The 25,069-nt window shown below is 36.6% G+C and overlaps 9 protein-coding genes across 9 annotated transcripts; 4 read left to right on the top strand and 5 right to left on the bottom strand.

Moving 5' to 3' along the window:
• Positions 1–261: 261 nt before the first annotated feature.
• EV154DRAFT_514626 (SGNH hydrolase-type esterase domain-containing protein) lies at positions 262–1,307 on the bottom strand (the record flags this gene model as incomplete). The annotated part of the gene is made up of 1 exon (XM_051602157.1): positions 262–1,307. One exon carries the CDS (start codon positions 1,302–1,304, stop codon positions 432–434), a length of 873 nt encoding a protein of 290 aa, XP_051455834.1. The 3' UTR covers positions 262–431.
• Positions 1,308–7,402: 6,095 nt separating this feature from the next.
• On the bottom strand, positions 7,403–9,617 carry EV154DRAFT_514617 (uncharacterized protein). Its single transcript, XM_051602156.1, has 9 exons — positions 9,514–9,617; positions 9,079–9,430; positions 8,955–9,020; positions 8,727–8,877; positions 8,399–8,669; positions 8,266–8,331; positions 8,093–8,197; positions 7,831–8,039; positions 7,403–7,772 (listed from the first exon to the last, which is right to left on the bottom strand). The coding sequence occupies exons 1-9, from the start codon at positions 9,599–9,601 to the stop codon at positions 7,434–7,436; spliced, it is 1,647 nt and encodes a 548-aa protein (XP_051455833.1). The 5' UTR covers positions 9,602–9,617; the 3' UTR covers positions 7,403–7,433.
• Positions 9,618–10,677: 1,060 nt separating this feature from the next.
• On the bottom strand, positions 10,678–12,430 carry EV154DRAFT_514616 (uncharacterized protein). Its single transcript, XM_051602155.1, has one exon. It carries the CDS (start codon positions 12,337–12,339, stop codon positions 11,116–11,118), a length of 1,224 nt encoding a protein of 407 aa, XP_051455832.1. The 5' UTR covers positions 12,340–12,430; the 3' UTR covers positions 10,678–11,115.
• A 952-nt stretch (positions 12,431–13,382) lies between these two features.
• On the top strand, positions 13,383–14,195 carry EV154DRAFT_446181 (adenine phosphoribosyltransferase). Its single transcript, XM_051597101.1, has 4 exons — positions 13,383–13,485; positions 13,547–13,667; positions 13,732–13,865; positions 13,929–14,195. Exons 1-4 carry the CDS (start codon positions 13,426–13,428, stop codon positions 14,142–14,144), a joined length of 531 nt encoding a protein of 176 aa, XP_051455831.1. The 5' UTR covers positions 13,383–13,425; the 3' UTR covers positions 14,145–14,195.
• Positions 14,196–14,253: 58 nt separating this feature from the next.
• EV154DRAFT_514612 (uncharacterized protein) lies at positions 14,254–15,327 on the top strand. The gene is made up of 3 exons (XM_051602154.1): positions 14,254–14,514; positions 14,596–14,785; positions 14,843–15,327. Exons 1-3 carry the CDS (start codon positions 14,289–14,291, stop codon positions 15,294–15,296), a joined length of 870 nt encoding a protein of 289 aa, XP_051455830.1. The 5' UTR covers positions 14,254–14,288; the 3' UTR covers positions 15,297–15,327.
• On the bottom strand, positions 15,292–17,007 carry EV154DRAFT_514610 (WD40-repeat-containing domain protein). Its single transcript, XM_051602153.1, has 4 exons — positions 16,664–17,007; positions 16,473–16,601; positions 16,232–16,402; positions 15,292–16,132 (listed from the first exon to the last, which is right to left on the bottom strand). The coding sequence occupies exons 1-4, from the start codon at positions 16,868–16,870 to the stop codon at positions 15,350–15,352; spliced, it is 1,290 nt and encodes a 429-aa protein (XP_051455829.1). The 5' UTR covers positions 16,871–17,007; the 3' UTR covers positions 15,292–15,349.
• Positions 17,008–18,017: 1,010 nt separating this feature from the next.
• EV154DRAFT_423831 (uncharacterized protein) lies at positions 18,018–18,956 on the top strand (the record flags this gene model as incomplete). The annotated part of the gene is made up of 2 exons (XM_051596162.1): positions 18,018–18,542; positions 18,630–18,956. The coding sequence occupies 2 exons, from the start codon at positions 18,018–18,020 to the stop codon at positions 18,954–18,956; spliced, it is 852 nt and encodes a 283-aa protein (XP_051455828.1).
• A 289-nt stretch (positions 18,957–19,245) lies between these two features.
• Positions 19,246–22,901, top strand: EV154DRAFT_553052 (armadillo-type protein). The gene is made up of 8 exons (XM_051605101.1): positions 19,246–19,387; positions 19,472–19,810; positions 19,892–20,932; positions 21,021–21,443; positions 21,540–21,812; positions 21,896–22,369; positions 22,490–22,564; positions 22,651–22,901. Exons 1-8 carry the CDS (start codon positions 19,286–19,288, stop codon positions 22,756–22,758), a joined length of 2,835 nt encoding a protein of 944 aa, XP_051455827.1. The 5' UTR covers positions 19,246–19,285; the 3' UTR covers positions 22,759–22,901.
• A 211-nt stretch (positions 22,902–23,112) lies between these two features.
• EV154DRAFT_514599 (nucleotide-diphospho-sugar transferase) lies at positions 23,113–24,927 on the bottom strand. Its single transcript, XM_051602152.1, has 3 exons — positions 24,264–24,927; positions 24,145–24,200; positions 23,113–24,057 (listed from the first exon to the last, which is right to left on the bottom strand). Exons 1-3 carry the CDS (start codon positions 24,892–24,894, stop codon positions 23,236–23,238), a joined length of 1,509 nt encoding a protein of 502 aa, XP_051455826.1. The 5' UTR covers positions 24,895–24,927; the 3' UTR covers positions 23,113–23,235.
• Positions 24,928–25,069: the final 142 nt, after the last annotated feature.

Below are 25,069 nucleotides of genomic sequence, written 5' to 3'. Positions count from 1 at the left end.
TTTTTTTTTTCAAACACCTCGAAAAAATTATTTTAAATTAAAAACAAAGGGGGTTTCTTTCTTCTTTTAATACAAGTATAAAGTTGATTGTCCAAGCAGCAAGGGGGTGAGAGAAGGGGGTGTATTCAAGCTCACTAAGAAAAATAAATGGTCCACACTTGACTTATTTTAACAAGGTTTGTTGGTATTATTAGATCCTTAATCATACTTTTTCATTGTTCGTGTTTGTTATTCCGCAAGGGAAACAATCCAATAGGCGGTGTTTCGCTCCCCCTTAGATACAGGCCCGGCTTTTCTTTTTGAACTCATTTAGAAACCGAATATTGGGGTTTTTTTTAGATTTAAAAATAGAGTTGATTGGATGCATCAACAATTTATTATGTTTAGTGGGCGTAAAAAATATATATCTGTGTGTGTATTATCTAATAAATTTATTGGTGAATGTTGTACCAACGCTTAAGATCCTTGAGGGTAGATTTAGCCAAAGCCTCATGGACAACAGAGTTAGGATGGAAAGAATCAAAGAAAAAGTGTTCCTTGGGTTCATCACAAAGAGGTGCAGTTGTATTACCAAGACCCCAGATACAAGGTCCGTTGATGGTGGAAAGACCCAATTTCTCGGGATTTGCCAATTGCTTGTTAAGCCAACCATGAACATCAATAAACTTGAGATCAACACCATGAATATTCTTCTTGAGTTCGGACTTGACCAATGCATTGTATCCTTCAATTAACTTGGCAACTCTGGGCTTATCAGCATCAGCAATAAAGGGCCATTGCTCAAAGGGAGGTGGACTCATAAAGACAAACTTCTTAGCCTTGTACTTTTTAATAATAGCCTTGGTACTGGCAACAACATTAGCAGCAATATCGGCAGTCGTGTAGTTTTGGTTGACAACGTTGTAAAATTGAGGTGTGTTGATAACGTTCAAATCATTGTAACCAGTTTGGATAATGTAAAGAGACTTGGAAGTACCCTTGGATTTAATTGTTTCAATCTGTTGCTTGAGACCAGGAACAACATAACCATTGTATTCAGAGTAAGCATCGGCATTGTCTGTGGTGGCACCAGCATAACCAATATTCTCAAAGGGAATAGAGATACTATCGGCAACATGTTCAGCCCAGGTAGGTCCATCAGAGAATCTACCTTCCCAGTAAGGAGGAGAGGGAGGGAAACCAGAGTGCTTATACACATTACCGTTATCTGACATACTGTCAGCAAAAAGAACAATTCTGTCTACATAGGCCAAAGTGGAAGTGGCAGATATAGCGACAAGAGAAGCAATGATAGAAAGACGCATATTGTATTGAATTATAGAAGTATTTTGATTTTCTTTTAGGAGCCTATTTATACCAAAAAAAAAAAAAAAAAACGATCGGAAAACGTTGACAAATATTGTGATACGTTATATGCCTTTGACTTTATTTACCAGGGTAAAAAGAGACACAAACTTAATTTCAGCCCCATATAAGACAGCCTATAACTCATGCGCCTCGAAAATTGCAGCATACTTGTGAAACCTATGACAAATAACACGCGTAAAATGCATAAGCTATGAATAATCATAACATGATACAATTGAATGTCCGGATTATGTATCGAAGGAGAGTTTTCCTTCATCGCTCTCTCTCTTAGAAACGTTATTCGCGACAATAACTTAGAGAAAATGAGCGACATGTAAGTAATAATTTATATTGCGTACGTCTCTACACTATGGTAACTAATATACTAATTACGTCACTTTTAGATCTCGGTAGATACAGCCCCCCCTTTTTTTTTCTCGATGACAGTAGTAGCACCAATTAATTATTAATTGTAAAAATTAAAGCGAAAAAAACTGGTAATCCAAACTCATCACTTTTAAAAGTACTGTGCGAACCATCAGAAAAGGCTAATAAAATGGTTGCCATGTCTTTTCGAATTCCAATTGACAGTAACAACGTTAATAGTATCTACGGATATACTAGGTGTAAATGTTATGAGATGAATCAAATTAATTGATGACCGTGCAACGAAAGCGTTCCTTATACAAGTAATAAATCCATATATAGTTCAATGTGTTGCACTTTTCAGTTTCACAACAGAAAAATGCAATAGCGTTTGGATGAAAAATAAACACTGGGTCCCAATATATTTTTAAATAATTTGACTTAGATGGTATTCCCTCAGATATATAATGCTCACTTGAATCATATTCTTGTATGCAACATCTAATATAAAGCTATAACGAAATGCGACTTTGGGAAACCTTTTCGCGTGCCTATGCGATAGTATCTGCACTAAAACTGACCCTGCAACTGCATTTTCTAAATATAAAAAATTCTCTTGGCTTTAAACAATAAAGATCTAGTCTCTTTCACAAAAAAAAACCAAATACAGCATTAACACAGTGTTCCACAAAACGTAATTCTATTTACTCAGTATCAACAATTACATGCCTGTAAAACACACTTCTGTACATGTGCCCAATACGAAAACATACTCTTGAGTGTCTGAATTTTATGTTAAAGGAGCTTCTGAAGATCTCTAACTATATCACTAGGCCAATGAATGCGTAAAAAAGAGGCACACAAATACAGGACACTTACTCATTTCTCAAGACAATCAATGCTATTCATTATTACTGCGTACGCACAACTTTCTCAAGTCAAATTTTCACTTTCATAAACTCGTCTCAACACAATCAATAGGATTTAATGGTCATCTTAAACCTCAGGCCCGTCATCTTAACTATTTCAACCGATACTATTATACATAATTTTATTTATAACTTAATGTTCCTTCTTCATCAAGAACCTTAATTTCTTCGTTGTACTCTTCATGCTAGTTTCTGCTTTAGAGAAGGCAGCGTCATTTACTTCTAAAGCTTGACGTAACACCTCGAGATCATTATCCTTGTTAATTATTTCAGTTTCCAAAGTATCAACCTGGGCTTCTAAATCTTGCTTATCTTTGATCAATTTAGATTGATAAGGTCTTTTTTCATGCAAGACCTTATATGCTGTAATATTTTGATTGGCTTCAGCCTGGACAATACCGACAGCGGTAGTCTTCAATTCGAGATCTTTTACCAATTTGTCGATATGATTTTGGCTATTAGTGACATAATTAGCATGTTTTTTAATGAGTTCTTCAATTCTCTTTTCATTATTTTCAATGACTGTATAACATGTCTGGATATCGTGCTCCAAGACACAAACACGATCCTCTGAACTAGCCTGACTTTGGATGGGATCATGGCAGCTTGTAGAGTCTTTAGCGGTATCTAAAAGTATTCGTTGATTCCCGCTAGGCGCCAAATGGAATTTTTACAGTTACATTGTAGAATCAAGCAACTGCCCAGCTGATTCTATATAAAAATAGACGTACAAAATAGGCGTCAGCGACTAAAGCTATTAGGGGGTCCCAGATATTAAGCTTTTATAAAATTACCTAATTTTTTTTTCAAGAGTCCAGGATTTCTTTATGTGTGAGTGACTGGCTAAAAGTACACTTTTCTTGTTTAAGATATCTCGGGCATGAATTTTCTTGCACAGAAAATCTCGGGCACCAAAAATCGTCCCCGCAAAGTTTAGGGGAAGAAATTCCCGGGAATTTTTCCTAAAAATTAAGGAAATGATTTTTTTAATGTTTGGCACCCCCTATTTATTTTAAAAAGAGAAATACACTTACGTCCATTTTCTCAAAAATTATTTTCTCATCCAAATCATCCAATCAAAATTCTTGAGCAAGATAAATTGAAGCAGAATTCTGTAAGAGTTGGATTGTTCGCCCACTAAGAGGGAGCAAGACTGTCTTGAGACAGGTTAGTTTTACCCTACTGATGATATTGGTATCGTCACAGATGAGAAAATAAATATGGATCTCCCTATTGTTTTTTTTTTTGGAATTCGTTTGTATCAAAGGCTATTTTTACACGACAGGTTAATTACTTAAGATACAGTGCGCTATCGTTTTGCTGGATTACCTTTTTCAAATCAAACGCGTCTTTTACTTGTCGCGGACATTTTGAAGAGATAAAGAAGAAAAAAAAAAGAAAAAAAGAAGAAAAAAAGCAGATGACTTGGCAGTGTTTTGGACGCTGATTACCATGAAACGTTTCAGTGGGTATGACTGTACTATTTCTTTTCCAGTAGGCTGTAGATCTGTTTGACCTGTGGGACAGCTTATCCAGTCAGATTATTATCAGGTCAGCCAAAAGATCTGTTATCCTCTGATTCTTATAAAGAGGAAAAGGCTTGAATAAATCTTCATGCATGATGAACTTCTAGTAGGCAGTAGCTGTAATGATTCTTCATATGCATATTGATAAAATGGGCTATAAGTCTATGAGCAGAATGCGATCGGGGTTTTCAGTTTTGACATCACTTTTGCAGGACAGAGCTTCTTTTTTTTTTTTTCACAAACAGGTTTTTTATTCAAGACATTATACGGATTGACAGAATAAGACATCAAGGACACTGGGTTGCTGATTCAGGCACTTCTGCTCGAGCTTAACGATGGCTTCGAGCAAACTTTTGGTAATAACACCTTCAAAGATCAAAATGGGCCTATTGTCAAAAGGTCTCATGAACAAGTTTGACTATAGCTCGCTCGTAATGTTGAAGAAGTAAAGGACACATATGAGACTGACAATGGTGATGCCATCAAGGCTGTTGTTAGCAAGAAGAACTTTCCACCCGAGGCTTCCATAGGCAATAAAGCGACATAAAACTGGTTTGGACAATACCAATGTACTAGAATTGTGGAAAGTTTGTATGCTTTGACTATAGTGGTTTTGTAATAGTATCAGCACGGAGGATAATAGAAGGCGGTAATGTTGATGAGCGTGTACTTAGGAGACCCAACCAAAAGACAGGTAAAATGGGGGTGTACAGCCGTTATCCACCTCAAGATGGATATAAAGGACATGGAAAAAACGCTGAATTGCTTTGACGACACTCATCCTATCAGCACAAACTGAAAGACGTACCACGTTAACTGAAAGTCAGAAGAAAATTATCAGGATCTTGCTGAGAAGACGATGCAAACTGGAAGCACTCTCAGTCCAGTCCGTGTCTGGAGGTGAAGAAATTTGAAAATAAACAGTGGGTGTTGCAAGAAGTAAGCACTCGTTTTATAGCAAGACGTCAGCGTGTGATGTGCTATGATGTACAAGGAAAGTTATTTCTGATCACCTATACACATTATTTTTTTACAAAGAAATAAAATTTATCCAGAGACTTTGTGATTACTTGACTCTACCGATCCCCTGTTTTTTAAATTGTAAACACACCATGTAGCTTTTAATGGGTAATGAATAGGAATGATCAAGTAGTACCTTCAAATAACTGTTCTACTGACAGTTTTCACTACGTTTTGGGAAGAATTTTTTTTTTACTGTAGTTCATGTTATTCTAAACGGTAAAGTCCAAGAAGTATAATGAGAGACCCTAATATAGAAGGCGCTCCAAACTGTAGGCTGTGCGCACGCGCCACCTGCCCTATTGAGTTTTAAAAAAAAAAGATCTACTCCATCTCGCATACAAAGTCACAGTTAACAATGTTTTATATGGTTAATATGAATTGAAGTTGATAAACCATCTGTAACTTTATTGCGCGTAACTGTATAACTTTTTTTATATTCTGCTGTCTACTTTTTTTTTTTTGCCCGTACCTATACCATTTCCATCATTGACGCGCTTTTGTAAAAAAAAAAAAATAGGCGCATCAAAAGAGAGCAGTCGCGTACTCGTTTTATAATACAATATATACGTAAATGCGCCAAATTTGGTAAGCCAAAATAAATTTCGATTCATGAGCCAATAGTGTGGTATCTTGATGTGTAAACAAATGATGTCAAGATGAAAGTCCCAAAATTTTTATGTGTAACTGATGAATTCGATCCACACAAAAAAAAAGGTATAAAACGGACACATTTTTTTCACTCGACGAGTTTTTTTTTCTTTTTTTTTTTTTTCTCTTCACAAAAAAATGTCTTCTGACAAGCGAAATCTTTGGGGTTGCTCTCGCTGATCTTTCCGGAGTACGCGGTAAAACCATCGATATCAACTGTCAGTCGTCCTATTCGATGGATTTCCACTTTGTGGGAAGGGTGGTCACCATTTTTCCAAGAACGTAGGGGCGCAAGCGGTCTTGGTTTTTTAATATTTAATGAAAATGAAAAAAATATAAATTACAAATTATTTTAAGCTTGATTTCATGCAAGATTTACCTTCTTTTTTTTTTTTTCTCATGTGTGTAACATGACTTTTGGCTGCTGCGCATTTTTTTTTTTTTTTTTTTAGAATATCAAACCCTCTAAGGTTTGGAAATAATTCTTGTTAAACCAACACATTACTACGTGGCACTCCCGTTACTCGACAGTTTCACTACATTGTCTAGATTTTCAACTCTGTTATTCAATTAATCAACTTGATTATGCTGCATGCAACATCCACAAACAACGATAACTGTCAATCCGTGGACGAGCTAGCGTCCTAAATTCCTTACATTATTCGACATTGTAGCATGTTATTCGGTTACTTCATACGACTAAACCTCAGATCACTGAAATTCATTCAGTTGGATACTAATCCCTTATATTCGAATGTACTCAAAACTCAAGTTGTCAACTCTACCAACAACACAATCACTAGGAGGAGTAGGTATCTTGGAATTTGGCATTCAACTAAGAGAGTCTCAGTGGTGTTGGTTACAACCCCTATTAGAGGAGTTATAGTCCCAACACTGCTTGTCCACTGGACGTGTACACTCTCCTCAAATATGGACTGTGATCATATAATGGGAATATACTACATCATCTTTTATCACTACTGTTGCCATAATATTGATCTACTTCTATCACCAACCACTACAACTTATTTAACACCATCTTCCAAGCTGTCGATTCCATCCCAAGAAACCTGACTATCCTTCAGATCAACAACCCCCTCTCTCAGTCATCTGGATTTTCACTAATCCAGCAGTTACCAAAGATATTCTTTATCAAGCCTGGAACTCAAAAAATGTTTACCTATCAACTTTTCAGCATCGATGATAGTAGAACGCATATATATTCGCAAAGCCCATATCAAACTTACACATCATCCCAATCTGGTCAAACACTTTCTTAGACTATTGGATCAAAACAAAGGGAAACACCTTTTCATAGTCTGAGGAGATAGTGCCAATCTATAAATGAGGTCTTAAAACATACAACAACGCACTTACTTCGTTAAGATATAGGTCAGTATCTTATCATATAGTTTAATTATAATTAGGGATATGATACTTTCAATTTTCTGCAAAACCTTAATTTGAACAACCTAAAAGTCACCTGAAGTAGCAATTTGTATAGAAGAGCTTGTAACAAATAAAGTTTTTTCATTTCATTCTTATTTCACTCTCTTTTAACTATATTTAAAAAAAGATGATGTTTATTATACTACTATGATAGCTTTGCTTCGTTGCTCGCTTTGGAATATTCAACTAATTCATTAACACCATCGGGCTTGACGAGATTTACTTCTAGTGGCAATGCGGGCGCATTCATAGACCTTCTTATAACGTTAGGGTCACCAATGGATGAAGGAACTTGGGGTGATGAGATCATCGTTGAGCTTGGGCTCATAGAATTACTGTAAAACGTACTTCGTACGGGTGGTTCCTCTCTAAACTCAGTGTCAATATTATCCCAGTCGACTTCTAACTGTTCCATTGGTTCATTAGCCATTTCTCTTTTTCTTTTCCTGATGCACAAAAATACAGCCACTAGGACAATCGAAAGCTGTTAATGCAAATTAGTAGAAATCCAACAATAAATCTCTATAAGAAAAAATACTTACTAAAGCTAAAACCCCTACCACAATCCCTACAATAGCACCAGTAGAGATACCAGTTTTTTCTTTTTTTAAATCAGCCAAGGGATATATTGTTGAATAAGCTATTGCTGAAGCATTTCTTGCATCTAATACCAAGACATTATCGGTGGTTGATACGCCAACTCTAGGCTTACCAAACATGATGAAAACACTTGTCTCATCTACAAGAACGGCTAGCAAAAAAAAATGTTAGGGAGATGCCAGCCTTACATTACAGAACGCAAACCTGAATGATAAAATCTTGGACCTGAAATTGTTGACGGTATGTCAATGTCATGAGATATCCATGTTAACGTTTCCACGTTTAATGTAAATACATAATTTGGAAGAGCTACAAAAAAAAAAGAGGTGTTAGTCTATTTGATGTATTATGACATATAAGGCAGCATTTTTTTTTACCTAGTTGTGTTGTTTCGGCAATTTCGGATGTTCCTCCATAAACAAGGATATCTTTTTGTGTGTTTACTAAATAATAAAAGTTTTGTAAACAAAATGCACAGAAAAATTATTTTTTAAAGAATAAAATCTTTACAAAGTGTTGCAGTGTGAAGTTGTCTAGGAGCAGGCATAGCAGAACCATCAACAGGAGCGTTTAAAGTTTGGTTTTCCCAATTAGAGCTTATTGTATCAAATATAATAGTGTAACTAAGAGGCACAACATACTCATCAATATGGGTATGGTAGACTCCGCCAAGGTAATACACTTTTTTTGTTATGGGGCTGTATGTTGCTGATTGGTAAATAGGCAAAAAAGGATAGTTTTGATCGATTCTAAGCGGTTCGGTAGGTACAGTATGCCAAGTCTATAATAAATGTTGATACAGATGGCTTAAATCTTAACTTTATGGCGTGTATCATACATTATCGGTAAGGTTTAACAGAGTCATATAATAAAAACCGACATAAGATTCGTGGAGTATTATGCGTTTGTCTGAACCAACGGGGTATGAAATATCCACATTAGTCATGATGCTGCCAGTAAGTGTGGTATAGTTTCTTCCATCCGAGTGTCTATTATAAAAATGATAAATAAATCTCAATACTGTATTTATCAAAAATAAGTTATTCAGTCGTAGAATAGCACTTACAATTCCTTTCCGCCGTAAAATCCAACACAATTAATATTAGGCATATAAACAGTCGATGCGGAATAGCTATTGTTAAAAGATTAATTGCAGATATATATAAAAAAAATATCGACAAACTGGTTACATTTGTCTAAAGCCTCCATTTTGGGGATCATTGAAATCTGGAAGTGTATGCCAAACATTTTCAGCAGTGTTATAAATAACAGTTTTGTTGGCAATGGTCTTGTTTTTCTCATTAGCTCCACCTTCAAAAAGCATTGAAACACCATCAGGTAACATCACAAAGTTACTATCGTATCGATATTCAGTTACTAATTCAGAATTATTCTGTTGAATAACTTTCCATTTGTTGTATAAATTGGAAACGATATTGGATGGCTGATTTTTTATATCTAAAGACAACATACTGCTGTCAAACTTAGAAGCGCCTGGACTTCCTCCATAGCAAAATATTTTATTAGATGCAAAACCGCAAACTATATGATACGATTTTATAAAAAAAAAAAAGGTGGATCCACTGTTAAAAAAATATTTTGGACAATCACTTTTATGTTATTACCTGCAGCATTACGACCAGTTATTTCGCCAGTTTGAATGGTACATATAAGTAATGAAACTAAGTATAGTGTGAAAAGCAATTTCTTCATTATGATAAAATGTGGAATAAAGGAGCAAAATTTTTAAGGTCTTCGCCAGGGAGGCGAAGTAAATCCAGGATTAAGCCCGAGTAAAACCTACAAGGATTTAATTCCAGATATAGTAAAATGCAACCAAAGTGTTACGCAGATTGAAAATTCTACTAAAATGACTTACATTTTTTTTTACGTAGGGTAGTGAAAGTTTGTAGTAATTGTGCGACTACAGACTTTAGTAATATCAAATTCGAAGATATTTGTTGTACTAAATTCGGTTTTTTTTTCTTTACCTGGTAAATTTTCAACTTAAAAACTTATTATTGTGTTCAGGTTCAGTTACACTTTCGTTACATTGTGGCTACATGTTGGTTACATTTTTACTTTATCACTGAGGTTTTGCTCGGGGTTAAATCCGCCTCCCTGGCGAAGACCTTTGGGGTTTTCAGCCAGGGGAGCGAAAAAAAATACGATCTGGAAATCACAGAAGAAACTACCAGGTTTAATTCCAAATGAAGTAAAACAAATGTGCAAGCGTACATACATATTTCCACTACATTGACTTGTTCTAATTTTACGCTGTCTGCTATATTTACTTGCTCGAATTTTATATTTTATTTCGTTTTTTTTTTTTTTTTTTTTTTTTTCTGCCTTTATTCTTTTGGTATATATATCATTATTACGCTCAACGATGAATCCCAATACTTTTACTGAACAACAAATTTACGCTTTTCTTAGGGACAGCCAAATTTTCCTTAGTCGCAACGTAAGATCTGTGATTTGGATGTTCTGTAGATCTGGGAACAAGGATATACAATCAAAAACAATGTAACAATTACGAATAAATGTATATTAAACGATTTATACTTATTTTGGCAATTCTATCATCACTCTTTCGCCTATGAGCTCCTTTGATCATAATCTTACGCAGAAATATTAAGGTAAAGTCCAAACGAGAAGCTAAAAGTAAGATGTAAAACACATATACTAGTTTAAACTATGTTGGTTATAATAAATGTGTATATATTTCAAGTTGTTAAGTTATATTGACCTCTTGATGTCTATAAAAGTATCATAATCTCAATATTATGACTACGCGCACCCTGGCTGTCCCTAAGAAAATTTGGCTGTCCCTAAGAGACCCGACAAACTTACGTTTTGTTTGAAATGCTGTCTGAGTTCAAACAACAAATCGATGTAAATTGAATAAACGGAACAAATAGAGCAGTTTGAGGCTATGGATATAATTCACTTGGACCCAAAAGACCCCATTTTCACCGCTTTAAAAATACTCCATCAGAAGGAAAAATTGGAAAGAACCAAAAAAGAGTAAAGAGATCAAGTTTGTTCAAGATTTTAAGCCTAATAAGAACATCAAGACGTTTAAATTGTTTTTTTTTTTTTTTTTGCAAAATACTTTGGCTTATTTGGTTATGATATATGACAGGAAATGGAAAGGGGAGTGATAAAATATGGATCAAAATGTAGAAAAAAATGACGATAAAATCGAAAAGATGCTAAACCAAAGCTTAGATACCTTCGTCAGGGTTGATACTTGGTGTTGTAGGTTCTGGTGCGAGTGCTGCTGGTTGACGATTACGAAAGAGATTCATTAAATCTCGCATCATATCTAATCTTGTGCTCCTGTCTAATGTTGCGATTCTTTCGTTTGATTCTCGGTTTAATGTTGCAAGTCTTTCCCTTCTTTCTGACTCGGCTTCTCTACTTAACCTATCCAGTCGACGGTGTTCCGCTGCTTGCAACACTGATCTTTGATAAGTTTCATTGATTGAGCTAAATTGCTCCGTCATTGTTCTCATAGTTGTCTTCATGCATTGTGTATATCTTTCAGCGTTTTGAAGATACGCTTCCTGTAAACTTAAACCATGAGTCCTTACAGCAGAGTAAGTAGGTCGTGTTGATGCCGATGCTGGTGTTTGAGCTGGCACTGATGTGACTGCCGGTGTTGCTCTTGCTGATGCTAATGTTGGTGATGGTGATGCAGTGGGTGTTAATGTTTGGTGGGGAGGACTATAAGCCGAAGCAACATCTTCATTCATGATACATGCAACAAGTTCGTCCAAATGTTCTCTTAAAAATGCTGGAGTAGAGGACATCGTTTTCGTGTATGTCTCTCCATCTTCTTGGAGAATGGTAGTAATGGTAGTTCCTGCAACACCATCCTGAATGGTTGATGTTTCGATGGTATAAGCTGGCCAAAAGAATGGATCACGGGCTGTAATATCCTTCATGATTATGTAATGTTCATATCTTGATTCAGGAGGAACTCCGCCAGAACCAGTACGTCTGATATCCACTAAAATCTCTCCGAAGACTCTTTTTATCGCCTGAAATTTATCCTGAGCGTATTTGACTTGTTGATATTTTGATTGGAAGCGTGTATGTGTAGTTGCATACTGAACAACTTCAGGTACGAGGATGAATTTTGCATGAAGATCCACCCATAATCTTGTTTTACCATCATTGTCAAGTTGGGAGTGCTTTTGGTAAAATCTCTCATCCAAAATGCACTGCAGCAAGATACTTTCAATAGCAGTAGTCCACTCACCAGGGTGATCAGGTGAAATGAGCTCTTCCTCCTCCTCCTCCTCCTCTTCGACTTCATCCTCTTGTTGCTGTTGGTACTGTTGTTGTTGTTGCTGGAATTGCTGAAACTGTTCAGGCTGCTGTGGATGATGCTGCTGTGGATTCTCAGGTACGTCGGAGGTGGTGTTGTTGAGAAATTGATTCATACTATTTATTGACAGGAATGTTATTTTTTTTTAAAAAAAAAAAAGATTTACGTGTTTTTATTCAAAGAAAAAAAAATATGCGGAGAGAAAGAGTGAAAAAGGTATTTTAATAAAATGTTATTGTTTGTATTGATCGTGAAGCTACAGAGACTTTAGTAATGTCAAATGTGGAAATGATTTTAGTAAAGTTTCCAAAGGCGAAATTCTTAACTTATGGAAATCTACTCAAAATCACAAACACTGCATGTTTGTTTAGTCACGTTTTCTCGGGATTTCCCAAATTGTATCTTTTTTTTTTTTTTGCTCCCCCCCCCCCCTGGTGGTGTAAGACCTTTAATGATACGCCGCACATATATTGTTTGCTATAACAAATAGACCCATTCTGGTACAAAGTAAATTTATTTGTTAGATTTATCTGAAGTGCAATTTAGATAGTGAATTGACAATAAGATGGTATGATTTTTTTTTCTCTCTCTCTTGTGTCTTAGAGATACGGCGCACTTATCAAAAAAAAAAAAGCATTTATTCATAGTTTCATTATTATTATTTTCTTTCGTGTGCTTTCATAATAAACTCACAATGGACATCAACTATAAGAGTTTCCATTGTTGTTCAATAGATACATGCAATGTAAATGAAAAAAGCGGTTAGATAAATTGTTAATGACAGACTGCAGCTTTTCAAGATATACATGATAAGATAAGCGAACAACCCCCTGTTTATGAAGAATAGGTATGACAAGAAAAACTTGATTGTACAATTCCCTTCTTATCTAGACCTTTTTTTTTTTTTAGTTTTTCTCACGTATCTTTGAAAACGATTTGTGTGTGTGTTTTTTTAAAGAATGCTTCAATTTAAGCTTTTTGATAATTAAACTTTTTGTGCCGCAAAAAAAAAAAAGTCTAAATTAAAGGTGCGCTTAGGAGGGGCACCTACACTTTAGATTAGAGATGTGGGAAAAAATTCGTCATTTAGAGATTACACAGTCACGATTAGAAAAAAAAAAAAAATATACCCCATCACACAAAAAGAGTATTTGATAGTTTTTTTTTTTTTAATTTTACATTCTTAACATTTATATTCAACATGGCTGATATTGAACGTCTCAAGAGCTTACTTGGTACACATGAAGACTTTCCCCAAAAGGTACCTTAAAAAAAAAAAAAAAAAAAAAAAAAATAGAGGCTAAAAAAAAAAGTGAACATAGGGCATTGTCTTCAAGGACATGTTCCCCATTTTCCAAGATCCCACTGCTGTTGAGGCACTCATCTGTAACATTGTTCAACATATCAATGCTACTTATGAGGAAAAGATTGACGCTGTTGTTGGTGAGTTGTTGAAAAGAGGAATGACATACGAGATAGGAAGCAGGATAAACTAATGGTTTTATAGGTCTTGATGCCCGTGGTTTCTTATTTGGTCCCTTGGTTGCTCTTCGTTTAGGTGCTGCTTTTGTACCTGTTCGTAAGCAAGGTAAGTTACCCGGAGACTGTGCTCAAGCCATTTACAAGAAGGAGTATGGAGAGGTAAAAAGAAAGAAGAAAAAGAGATGGGGAGGAGGTTTTTTTTGTTACTGACACTATACATAGGATGTCTTTGAGATCCAAAGAGCTTCTCTCAAGGAAGGTGCTCGTGTGATTGTCATTGATGATTTAATTGCCACTGGTGGTTCTGCTGCCGCTGCTGGTGAGCTTATCAAGAAGTGTAACGCCAAGACTGTTGAATACGTTTTTGTCATGGAGCTTGATTTCTTGCACGGTGCTGAGGTTTTGGATGCTCCCGTCTACTCTTTAATCCACTTGTAAATTAAAAAAATTAAATTTATTCATGTCACGGTATTCCATACACACACACACACACGTGAGAGGGCTGTTTAAGGCAACTTGCTTTTTTTATTATTTCTATTTTTTTATTGTTATTACATCTCTCTTCTCTTAAACCTTGAAATCATGGAGTTTGAGGAAGTCAATGATTTTTTAAGAGCTGGACAAACCGAACCAGAGTTATTTTATAACGCACTGGTATACCAACAACAACCCGTAACGCGAAAACCCACACTTTCAAACTTTGTTCATCGTCTTAAACAGCATTCGAGTAAGACTCGCTTTGTAAGTCAATATAAAAAGTTGTCGGATAACTTGACCAGTGACGACGAAGAATTGGCACCAGACAATGGTAACCCCCTTTCTTGCTCTTTTCTTTTCTGTGTGCTTAAATAATAATAAACCCCCCTCCTTTTTTAATTTGATAAATTAGTTTCGATACGAATCATAGATCCTATTCGATCACGTGAAGAGGAGGAGGAAGAGGAGGTAGTGAGGACAGTGATCAAAGGAGAAAAGAAACCGATGAAGAGGGTGATGATTAATGAGAGTGCCAATCAAATACGAGGAGATATCGTCATGGTTACTGACGATCATGACGAAGAGATAAGCAAGGATTACATGTAAGAACAATAAAAAACCCTTAATTTTTTAGAGTTTAAAACTAAATGATGATATAGCACATTAGATGAGGCAATGACCCTGATACACAAGGATTTGTGTGAAAAACATGACGACATTGAGCGAGAGATGAAACGTATCGAATACAATAAGGAAGAAATCAGACGGTATCGCGAAAACCTAATCGGGATGCAAGCACAATTGGACATGTATCTTTATTCGTTAGTGAGTATTCAAAATGACCATCTCACAGACATGAAGGCCCATGAAAACAAGTCGTATCGTAACGCCGAAAAGATAAAGGAAACCAAGAGACGTAATGCTTACTTGAAATCACGCTTTGAAAAGTTTCGACAAGCCATTAGTATTGATACCCGTCTGATGGAATTAGAACGTAAGATTGCTGCCGCTTGTAAACGAGATGAGATTTGGGCCAAAGTACGGGATTTAATTCTCTCTACTCTATTAATTTTACTGGTCATCTCTTCCTTTATTGCCATGGCAGACTTTTAATAATAAAAAAAAAATGATGTTTATTGTAGAATGACTTTTTTTTTTTTTTTTTTTTACACGCGAAGTGCTTGGATGGTCTTTCCAAAGCCCACACCGATCCATTCAGGAGCAGATTTACTCCAGGTAAGGGAATTGACTTCTGCATCCGCAACATAAGCCAATAATGGATCCTGTACAGAACGTGGTGGTTGATGCGTATAGCGTTGTTGTTGTGAGTTTTGTTGTTGATGATGGTAATAAGAACGACTGTCATTGGTAGAAGATTGTTGATTGATATTCCAGACGAGTACCTGAGAGTCATCACCACCTGTGGCAATCTGACCTGATTCAGTAGGAGACCAAGAGAGACAATTGATACTACCACTATGACTCTTTGAAAGTTCAGCTACAGGAGCACTAGGGTAACGAATATCGAGGATTTGAACAATGGCTGAATCCATATGAAATGTGGCTAATAGATTAGAGTTCATGCGACTGAATTGAAGACGTAATAATGGCACCGTTGAATTCGAAGTCATGCGATCTCGTGTGCTTGAATTAGCTGTGGGTGGAGGTTGTTGTGCTTCATAGAGGATAGTAGAATGTTCTAATGATCTCAGGTCAAACAATCGAACCGAACCATCTGCACCTACACTAGCAAATGTATCAGCAGAACCATGCATGAAGGCTACATCATACACGTCACTGTCATGAGCAATTAATTGTGTCTTGGCTTGATTTGTTTCAACATTCCAAACTGTACATGTTGTATCAATACTCGATGTCACTACCAGTGATGGATCTGTTTCGTTCCAATCAAATGATGTCAATGGGGCGCAAAAGTCGGATTGCTTCATCTAATGTAGATGTATAAGATTGTCATTAATTTTCTAAATGCTATTTTTGTTTTTCTATGACACACATAATAATAATAAAAAAAAAAAAAAAATCCTTACATTGACAAGTTCTGCCTTCTTCACAAGTCGTTGTTGATGACCGGGAAGATTATTAGCTCGACTAGAACTGTTGATAGAATTAGTTTGTCCGTAACCTGGATCATCTACTAATTCCCAGATTCGCAGGATATCACCTGTGGTAGCTAAAAGATCGCTACTTCTTGCATCACTCTGATGAAAGAAATATTAAAACCCCGTTTTACGCACAAACCCTCTCTCTCTCTCTCGCTTATTTTTTTACCTTTCGTGGTTCCCACAAGACTTTTGTGATGGGATAATACGAGTCTGCTTCGGCCACTGGTGTAAAATCGTTTCTTTGGTCGATAGAACCATTGTTTTCCAGCAAGTCTGTACGAGAGATAATTTGTAGCTTTATTATAAAAGGTAGTGTTAATGAGAGATGATGATGAAGAAAGAAAAAGAGATGTTTACCTTATTGTTACTGTCTTCAATGAAACTACCGACAGCTAATCGGAAACTCTTTTGTTCAATGGGTGTTTTACACCAATCTAAAGCATAAGTCAACCAAGGAGCATCATATTGGTATATTTCTTTAGATGGTGGTTGCACTGTGTCCTGTGCTGCACGTTGTTGTTGGTATGGGTAAGAAGAGTAGTGGGTATTTCGTGAGGTGTCCATTTTTTTTTTTCCCTGCAAAAAGAAAAAGAAAAGAGAGAGAGAGACAGAGAAAAGAGAGAGAGAAAAAAAAGGTGTGTGTGTATGTACGAAAAAGGGGTACGCGTGCCAAAGGGAGATATAAAAAAAAAAAAAAAAAAAAAAAAAATCAGCCAATCACAAAAAGAAAAGAGGTTTTATTAAGTAATTTGTAAATTTTAATATGTAATGCACTCTATCCCGGCCCTTCTTTATTCAATGTAGAGTGATGTAGACTTTTTTTATGGGGAGGATGCAAGGAGAGGCGCAGCTATGTTTGGGTGATGTAGTAAAAAAAAAATAAGATTAAATAAGATCGGTCCGAACAAAATTTAGTCGATCCGAGAGAGAAAAATGATACAAACTTTTGTAAATAAAATCTGCTACAAGTTTCATCCTTTTTCTTAGAAAAAGTGAGCAAATTTTATTTATTTATAAACGTTTCATCTCTGATATGGTGAGAGGAGCACACCTTAATTGACACTTTATTCTGCCTCTCTTTTTTTTTTTTTTTTTTTTTATATATTATACACTTGCCCCTAGTGTGTATCATCTTGCACATGATATCATTATTATTTTATTTACTATAAATACGCCCATTATTATTTTTTTTTTCCCCCTCTTTTTTTACTTCTTTTTTCCCCATCTTTTTTTTATTTTTTAAAAAAAAATGACTGAATACGCGATACCGCCTATTATGCTACCAACCACTACCAGTAACCATAACAATGTGATTCGTCGTCGCTCCTCAATTCGACGAGGCACCATTGCCAGTATTTGTAAAGATGTACGAGTCAATGATGTAGTTGAAATCATCAAGAAACAAAAAGCACTACAGCAACAAGAGAGAAACGTAGGAGAGGATAAATTGTTAAAGAGAAGACACAGTATGATGAACTTGAGGCCTAAATCCGTCATCGCCGTCGTCAATAATAATAAAGTGTCAGATAAACAAATGGCTAAATCCCGATTGGTGGTAGAGGAAGGAGTAATTGGCCATCTTAGAAAATGTGTTGCCTGTAATCATCCTCATGAAGAAGAAGACTGTGGTAATAGTTCAACAGATTCCTCAGAAGAAGATAATTGTCTTTCTCCATCCACCTCCTCTTCATCTTCTTCTGCAGAATTAATAATGAGGCCATTTATTCATAAAAAGATAAATGAGGAGGAAAGTAACACACTTGTTGAAGATGTGGAACAACGTGGGCAACTCATCCAAAATTTAAATTCCAGTATCACTGGTTACTCTACCCACATTAAAGAATTCATCCACAATTCCCCTTATTACAATGAACACGAATACAAGACAAAGGTGGACACATGCAAGGCACTTGTAGCACAACAACAATCATTGCTCGACAAACTCCAAACAACAATAACAACAACAATACAACCACCATCATCGACATTACCATCCCAACCATTTTTACCACCAGCACTAGCACCATCACCAGCACCAGCAGATGAACCCACACCGGTTACTACTACTACAAACATAAGCCCCATCAAATCCCTTTACACTGAAATTTATAAGGGGCTTAAATCCAGTACCACCGGTTTCACCATCAAGCAAAAAAAGGATAAAAATGACGCTGATACAATTATTGCTGTAAAAGGTGTCTGTACTACCGTTGAGGCTTCTTTGATTCCAGACAGGGTAAAGTCTCTCTCTTTTTCTTTTAAAAATAGAGTTATAAGCTAACCTTATAGTTCACATATATAGCTTCGAGCGACAACGACACAGGATGATATCACCACATTTCATCAATCGAGTGTATATCAACACCAATACTCATTAGAGATAACACAACACGATCGTTTGACCAAATATATTTTGATGCACCCTGATCAATGGCAAAAGGACGAAAAAGTGAACACCTGTTCTTTTAAAAACTGTCCTCATACATTTAACTGGTTTCAACGTAAACATCATTGTAGAGGTTGTGGCCAAATCTATTGTAACACTCATAGTGGTAACCGTCTTCCTTTATTTGATAAAGAAGCCAAGCCCGTCTTTTCTCGCGTATGTGATAATTGCTTTTATCATTTAGCCGCTCATTCTCTCTCATAAAATTTAAAAATCCCCCCCTTTACTATCTATTTTCTCATCTATACCAAAAAACCTTATTTCCTCCCCCCCCTCCCTATCCTTTTTTTTTTGCATAACCATCCCCATTTTAAAAAAATTATTTTTTTTTGTATTAAAACACCGTGCGCAAACATTAAAAAAAAAATGTCGCAGACGTCACTTTTTTTTTTTTTTTTTTAAACCTTTTTTTGGAATCATACAATCACGGGTAAAAAAAAAAAAGCTATAAATATCCCTCTCTAAACGCTATTATTCTTTTTCTTTTTTTTTTTTTTTTTTTTTTAACTACTTGAAAACCTTCTTTTTTCATAATGAGTACATGGCAACCACAACAACAAGGTTTACGAGAACTTGTTGTTTTATTACGAGACGCTGCTAATCCCTACAACAAGGAGCAATCGCTCATAAATATTGTAAAAAATTCATATGGTTTTGCAAACCCCTCTCTTTCCCGTTCCTTAAAAAAAGTTAACCTTCTTTTTTTTTATTGTTTGTAGCGATTACAATCCTTTCACACGTTTCCCGACTACAATGCATATCTGGTCTATATACTTGTTCAAATGAAAGAAGAAGCCATGGATACACGCATGATTGCAGGTTTACAATTAAAGAACAGTATCAAGGATCATTTCAATACGATCCCTCTCAACGTACTCGAGTATGTCAAACAATCCTGTATCCAACTTTTATTTCAACCCGATCTATCACCCATTAATAAGACAGTATCTGCCGTGATTGCTGCCATCATCGGTAGAGGTCAAGTACATAATTGGCCTCAGGTCTTGATGATCTTGATCGAAAAATTGACTGACACACAGACCCCACTTGTGCTCGAGGTATAAATATATACAGATAAAAAAAGTCGTTTATGTATGTGTGCGTACAATAAACTCAAAAGTCCCAATCCAAGGAAATAGATTTCTCTCGACACGTTAGTCATGATTTGTGAAGACGTAGCTCCCGAATTGGATAGTGAAATTGAAGGCATCAGACCACTTGGCCTGATGATCCCACACTTACTTTCGCTTTATTCGAATCCCGACCCACGTTTACGCTCACAGGCCATCAATGCAACGAGTCAATTCGTCTTATTGAAGAGCGTTTCCTTCACCGAACATTTACAACATATTTTAACCGCCGTCTATCATCCACTGGTCATGGGAGACCCTACAACTCGACAGGAGCTGAGTCGCATGATGACTCTCTTGTTAGAAGCTTACCCCGATGCCATGGAGCCTTACTTGTTGGTGGCTATTGAATATATGTTGAACGCCATGGAGGACGGTATGACAGTGACCGCCACGGATTTCTGGATCACCTATGCTCATCAAACGAAATATAAACCTCAATTGGAACCCTATTTACCTCGTTTGGTGGTTCAATTGTTGAACAACATGGTGTATTCCTCATCGGATCTCATTGATCTTAAACAAGTAGCGAAACATAAAGAAGAAGGTGAGATACGACCTCGTTATTTCTCTACCACTCAACATCAATCGGATCACCCTACTGCTGCTTCGAAAAAGAAGAAGACGAGGGAGGATGAATTAAGTGATCTGGAAGAGGAATCCGAGTCAGATGAATCCGATTCAGATGAGGATAACAGTTCATGCTCTTCTTCTTCTTCTTCCTCGTCCTCCAGTAGTGCTTCCTCTATCCAACATGTGGTTGAAGGAGAGGATTATGAGGATGGAGAGGATGCGGAATTCTATGCAAGAGATTCGCCAAGACAGTGTAGTGCATCGGCTTTGGAAATGTTGTCCGTGACCTTTGGAGACACCATGGCAACCATCTTGTTGGATCGTTTGGTACATCATACATTGGTCCATGATACTTGGCTTGTTCGTGAAAGTGGTATATTGGCTTTTGGTGCAGCGGCGGAAGGAGGTGTTCATGTCATGTACGACCATTTACCTCAATTGTTACCTTACCTACTCAAATCCATGAGCGACCCACAGGTAAATAATAATAATAAAAAGTGTGTTTCTGTGTGTGGGGGGGGGGGGAAGATGGAGGTTTGTATCGTTAACCCTTGATATATAATAGCCCTTGGTGAGGTCGATTGCTTGCTGGGCCGTAAGTAGGTTCTCGAATTGGTTAGTACGTGAACACAACAAGGCCACAAGTTTTTTTTTTTTTGAACCCGTGCTGTTTGGGTTACTAAATAGATTATTAGATTCAGATAGTCGAGTACAAGAATCTGCATGTACAGCGTTTATTGTTCTAACAGAAACAGCCGCAACGACCACCATTCCGTATATTCATCCGATTTTAACTCATACCAATCGTGCCTTTTCCATTTACGGACGAAAGAACCGACTTCTTTTGTATGATGCTGTGGGTACCTTGGCAGCGGCTGTCAAGTCACACTTGAACCAACCTCCATTTATTTGTTTATTAATGCCTCCCTTAATTTCTAAATGGAATCAACTCTCTGATAAGGACACAGATTTATTTCCATTACTAGAAGTAAATATATATAAAAAAAAAAAAAGATAACATGACATTGAAAATACACGCGGTTTTGGCAAGACTAACACATTTTTTTTTTCTTTCTATATTTAGTGTTTGTCTACCATCACGGCAGCTTTAGGAAAAGGGTTTATACAGTATGTAGATCCGGTTTTATCCAGATGTGTGAAACTTGTATTGTCTACATTACAAGAACAAATGTTGGCAGATCAACATCCTGAAGAAATGATGCCTCCCAACGTAGATTTCTTAATTGCTGCATTGGATTTGTTATCGGGGATTGTGCAAGGGTTAGGGTCGGCGATTGAGCCCTTGATTGCACAAACAAATCCTCCTTTACTTGCCTTACTGTGCAAATGTATCCACGTAAAAAAAAGAAAAAGAAAATGTCAACATCCCCCCCTTTGAGAGAAAGAGACTTATATATTTTTTTATTATTTTAATTATAGGATCCCGTGTCTGAAGTGTTACAGTCTACATTTGCGTTACTGGGAGATATTGCTATGGCCAGTTTCAACCTACTGGAACCTTACATGCATACAATATTCAGTGAAATGATTGGTATTCTTCATAACCGACAGTACATGATTCCAATCAGTGTATATAATAACGTATTGTGGGCACTGGGTGAGATGGTATTGCGATGGGATGCGAGACAGGTACAACGATACATTCCTAGTCTGATGGAGGTCCTCTTACCTTTACTTGTTCATGGTCATGTCCCCGCTTCGATTCATGAAAATGCCATGATTGCATTGGGAAGATTGGGTTTAGCTAGTCCCGTGCATGTAGCACCGTATTTAAGTCAATTTATCAAACCTTGGTTAGAGAAATCTTTATCGGTCCGAGAAGGAGATGAAAAAGAGACCGCTTTCCGAGGTCTGTGTGCCGTGATTAATCTAAACGCACAGGATGCTCACTCTGTAAAGCCAACCAAACCTGCCAAATTAAAAAAAAAAAAAAAAAAAAAAAAAAATGAAAAAAAAAAGAAGGGGGGGGGTTAGAAAAATCACTCATCAATTTTTTTTTTTTTTTTTTTTTAGGAGTTGGGATTATTGCTGGTCGCTATGGCTACTTGGAGAAATCCGGCGCCTCCTCTCGCTATGGAAATACAACATGTAAAAAAAAAAAAAAAAAAGATTGAATAATTTAAAGGCTTGTCTACCTTTTTTTTGGCTTTAACAATGAACCTTTTTTTTAATAGGTTGTAAAAGGGTTTCACGGTGTACTTACGCAAGACCAATGGGAACAAGCCTACGATCAATTAGATCCAGAAGCTCAAAACCAAATCTTGAAAATTCTAGCGCGTTGAAAAAAAAAAAAAAAAGGGGGAAGGCGGAGTTTTTTTGAGGGTGCTGCAAAAAGTCGATCCTTTCTTTTTTTTTTTTTTTTTTTTGTTGTTGTATGGAACACACATATATAAATAAATAAACTATTTACGAGTGACAATCAAAACATAAAGAAACAAAAGTGCACATGTTTTTTTAATGGGACCTGGGAATGCTTAAAAAAAAAAAGTCAGAATGTAAATATTTAAGGAGAGTGTGTTCTGGAACACACCCCAAATTCTAACAACAACATTAGGGAGAAAGCATAAATAAATAAAAAAAAGGGGTTGGTTGGAGGGATTTTTTTTTATTGGGATGAGAAAAAAAAAGAGAAAAACAGGTATAAAGAAAAAGATGAAAAAGGGGTGTGTTTGTGTTTGAAGGGGGAGAGTTGTCTATGAAACTTTTTTTGATCAATGTAGTTTTTTTTTTTTTTTTTTGTATGTTGCCTTTTTTTTTTTTTAGATGGCCAAACGAATCAAATCAGCCTTGGTTTCGATGACAGCAGGAGTATGAATAGTTTTACCAGCAACGACATCAGCAAGACCTTCACCAGCATAAGAGACCCAAGAAGAAAGTTCGAATTGAAGGGACTCGAAATCACCGTCGTGTACGACCTTACCCCCCGCGGCCTCAACAAAACGCACGTGTTGTGCCACGATGTCTCGTCTGGATGTTTCTGGACAATCAGCACCTGTTCCAGGAGCATTTTTGAGGGGAGAAAATTCGTCTTTACGATCCACTTCCAATACGGAAAAGTGATGAGCATAAGGAAAGACATCAAAGACGAAACATTCCAATTTCATACCACTGTTGGACTTGGGTGTCACTGTCTCACCTTGTTCATCAACAAACTTAATCTTCTTCTTAGCAATGTGATACTCCAATTGAGAAGCAAAGGAAGGCACACGTTCCAAAAACTCGGTGGAGAAGAAATGGTTAGCAATGTTGGCGGCTCTCAATTGAAGTGATCCATCCTCTTGTCGCTTCTCAGAGACCTCTTGTGAAATTTCAGAGTATTCAACAACACCGTATTTACCATCACGCACACAAACAACACCAACTGGTTCCTCGGGGGCGGATTTACTAACCACTTTCACACCACAATCGGTTCCCTTGGAAACAGAGTAACCGATAAAGACGGGATCGGCAACACGAGCAAGACAATTATCAACACAATAACAATGAGAATAAAGAATACCGCGCTTCTTCAATGAGTCAATGACGCCCTTATTTTGTACTGCAGCATAAATACCACCATTACCATCGGGTGCCATGGCCACCTTTTTTTTTAAAAAGAAGAAGAGTTAAAAATAGGTCATTGGGGGTGTTTTTTTTTTTCAAAAGCAGCGATTCTCTTTAAAATTTACCTTATCCTTTGCCTCTAAAATAATCTTACCATCCATCGTTAAACAAGGAAGAACACCTTAAAAAGAAAGGGTCAATGATACATGTAAACAAAACCCCCCTCGTTATTATAAATATTTACCTTGTTCAAAAAAGATGACGTTCTCTTCCTTTAAGCCGAAAAAGTTGTTCTTCTTGAAATAATCCAAGGTAGGAGCATGCGTAGGACCAGAGACCATGATGTACCAAGGGATGACGCAGGTGTCTAATTGACCAGCGGTGGTATATTGACGAGCGATTTCTTGAACACGTAAGATACGTTCAGCTTGTAATTGAAACAAGGTCTTCTTGGAAGGCAAGTTAATATCGTAACAACCTTTGGGAGCAGACGAACCAAGACGAGTGCCTTGACCACCCGCCATCAAGATAACGGCGACTTTACCTTGAGCAATTTGAGTGAGACCGATCGTTTCCCATTCACGAATCTTTTGAGGGGAGCTCTCCAATACGGATTCAAATACATTCTCGGGTAAAGGCTCAAATGTGGTATCTTGGTTTAAAACACTACTTTCAGCTCCTTCAATGGCCTTACGATAGATTTGATTCACACGTTCCACATCCACCTCCATCAGTTGCTTCAAAAGTGCAATTTGTCCCTCCACTTCAAGTTCTTGGAAAAACTTGAAAACATGACCTTGGCCGTAACTTTCGAAACGTTCACGAAGCGCTAAAAGCTCGGTTTCATTGACGGGAAGAGCTGAAGAAATAGTCATTTTGGAAATTTAGAAAAATAAAATGAGATGAAGAAAAAAACGAATTTATTTTATTATATTTTTTATTCTCTATTTATAAACAAAAAAATAAATAACTAGCGGGCTTTATAAATAGATATAAATATAAATATAAATAAAAATCTTTATAATAGATCCCGCGGAAAGTCAATTTCGT

The sequence above is a fragment of the Mucor mucedo genome (genome assembly GCF_025094135.1).
Source record: "Mucor mucedo strain NRRL 3635 chromosome Unknown EV154scaffold_70, whole genome shotgun sequence".
Lineage (NCBI taxonomy): Eukaryota > Fungi > Mucoromycota > Mucoromycetes > Mucorales > Mucoraceae > Mucor > Mucor mucedo.
This window is presented reverse-complemented; position numbering and strand designations above follow the sequence as displayed.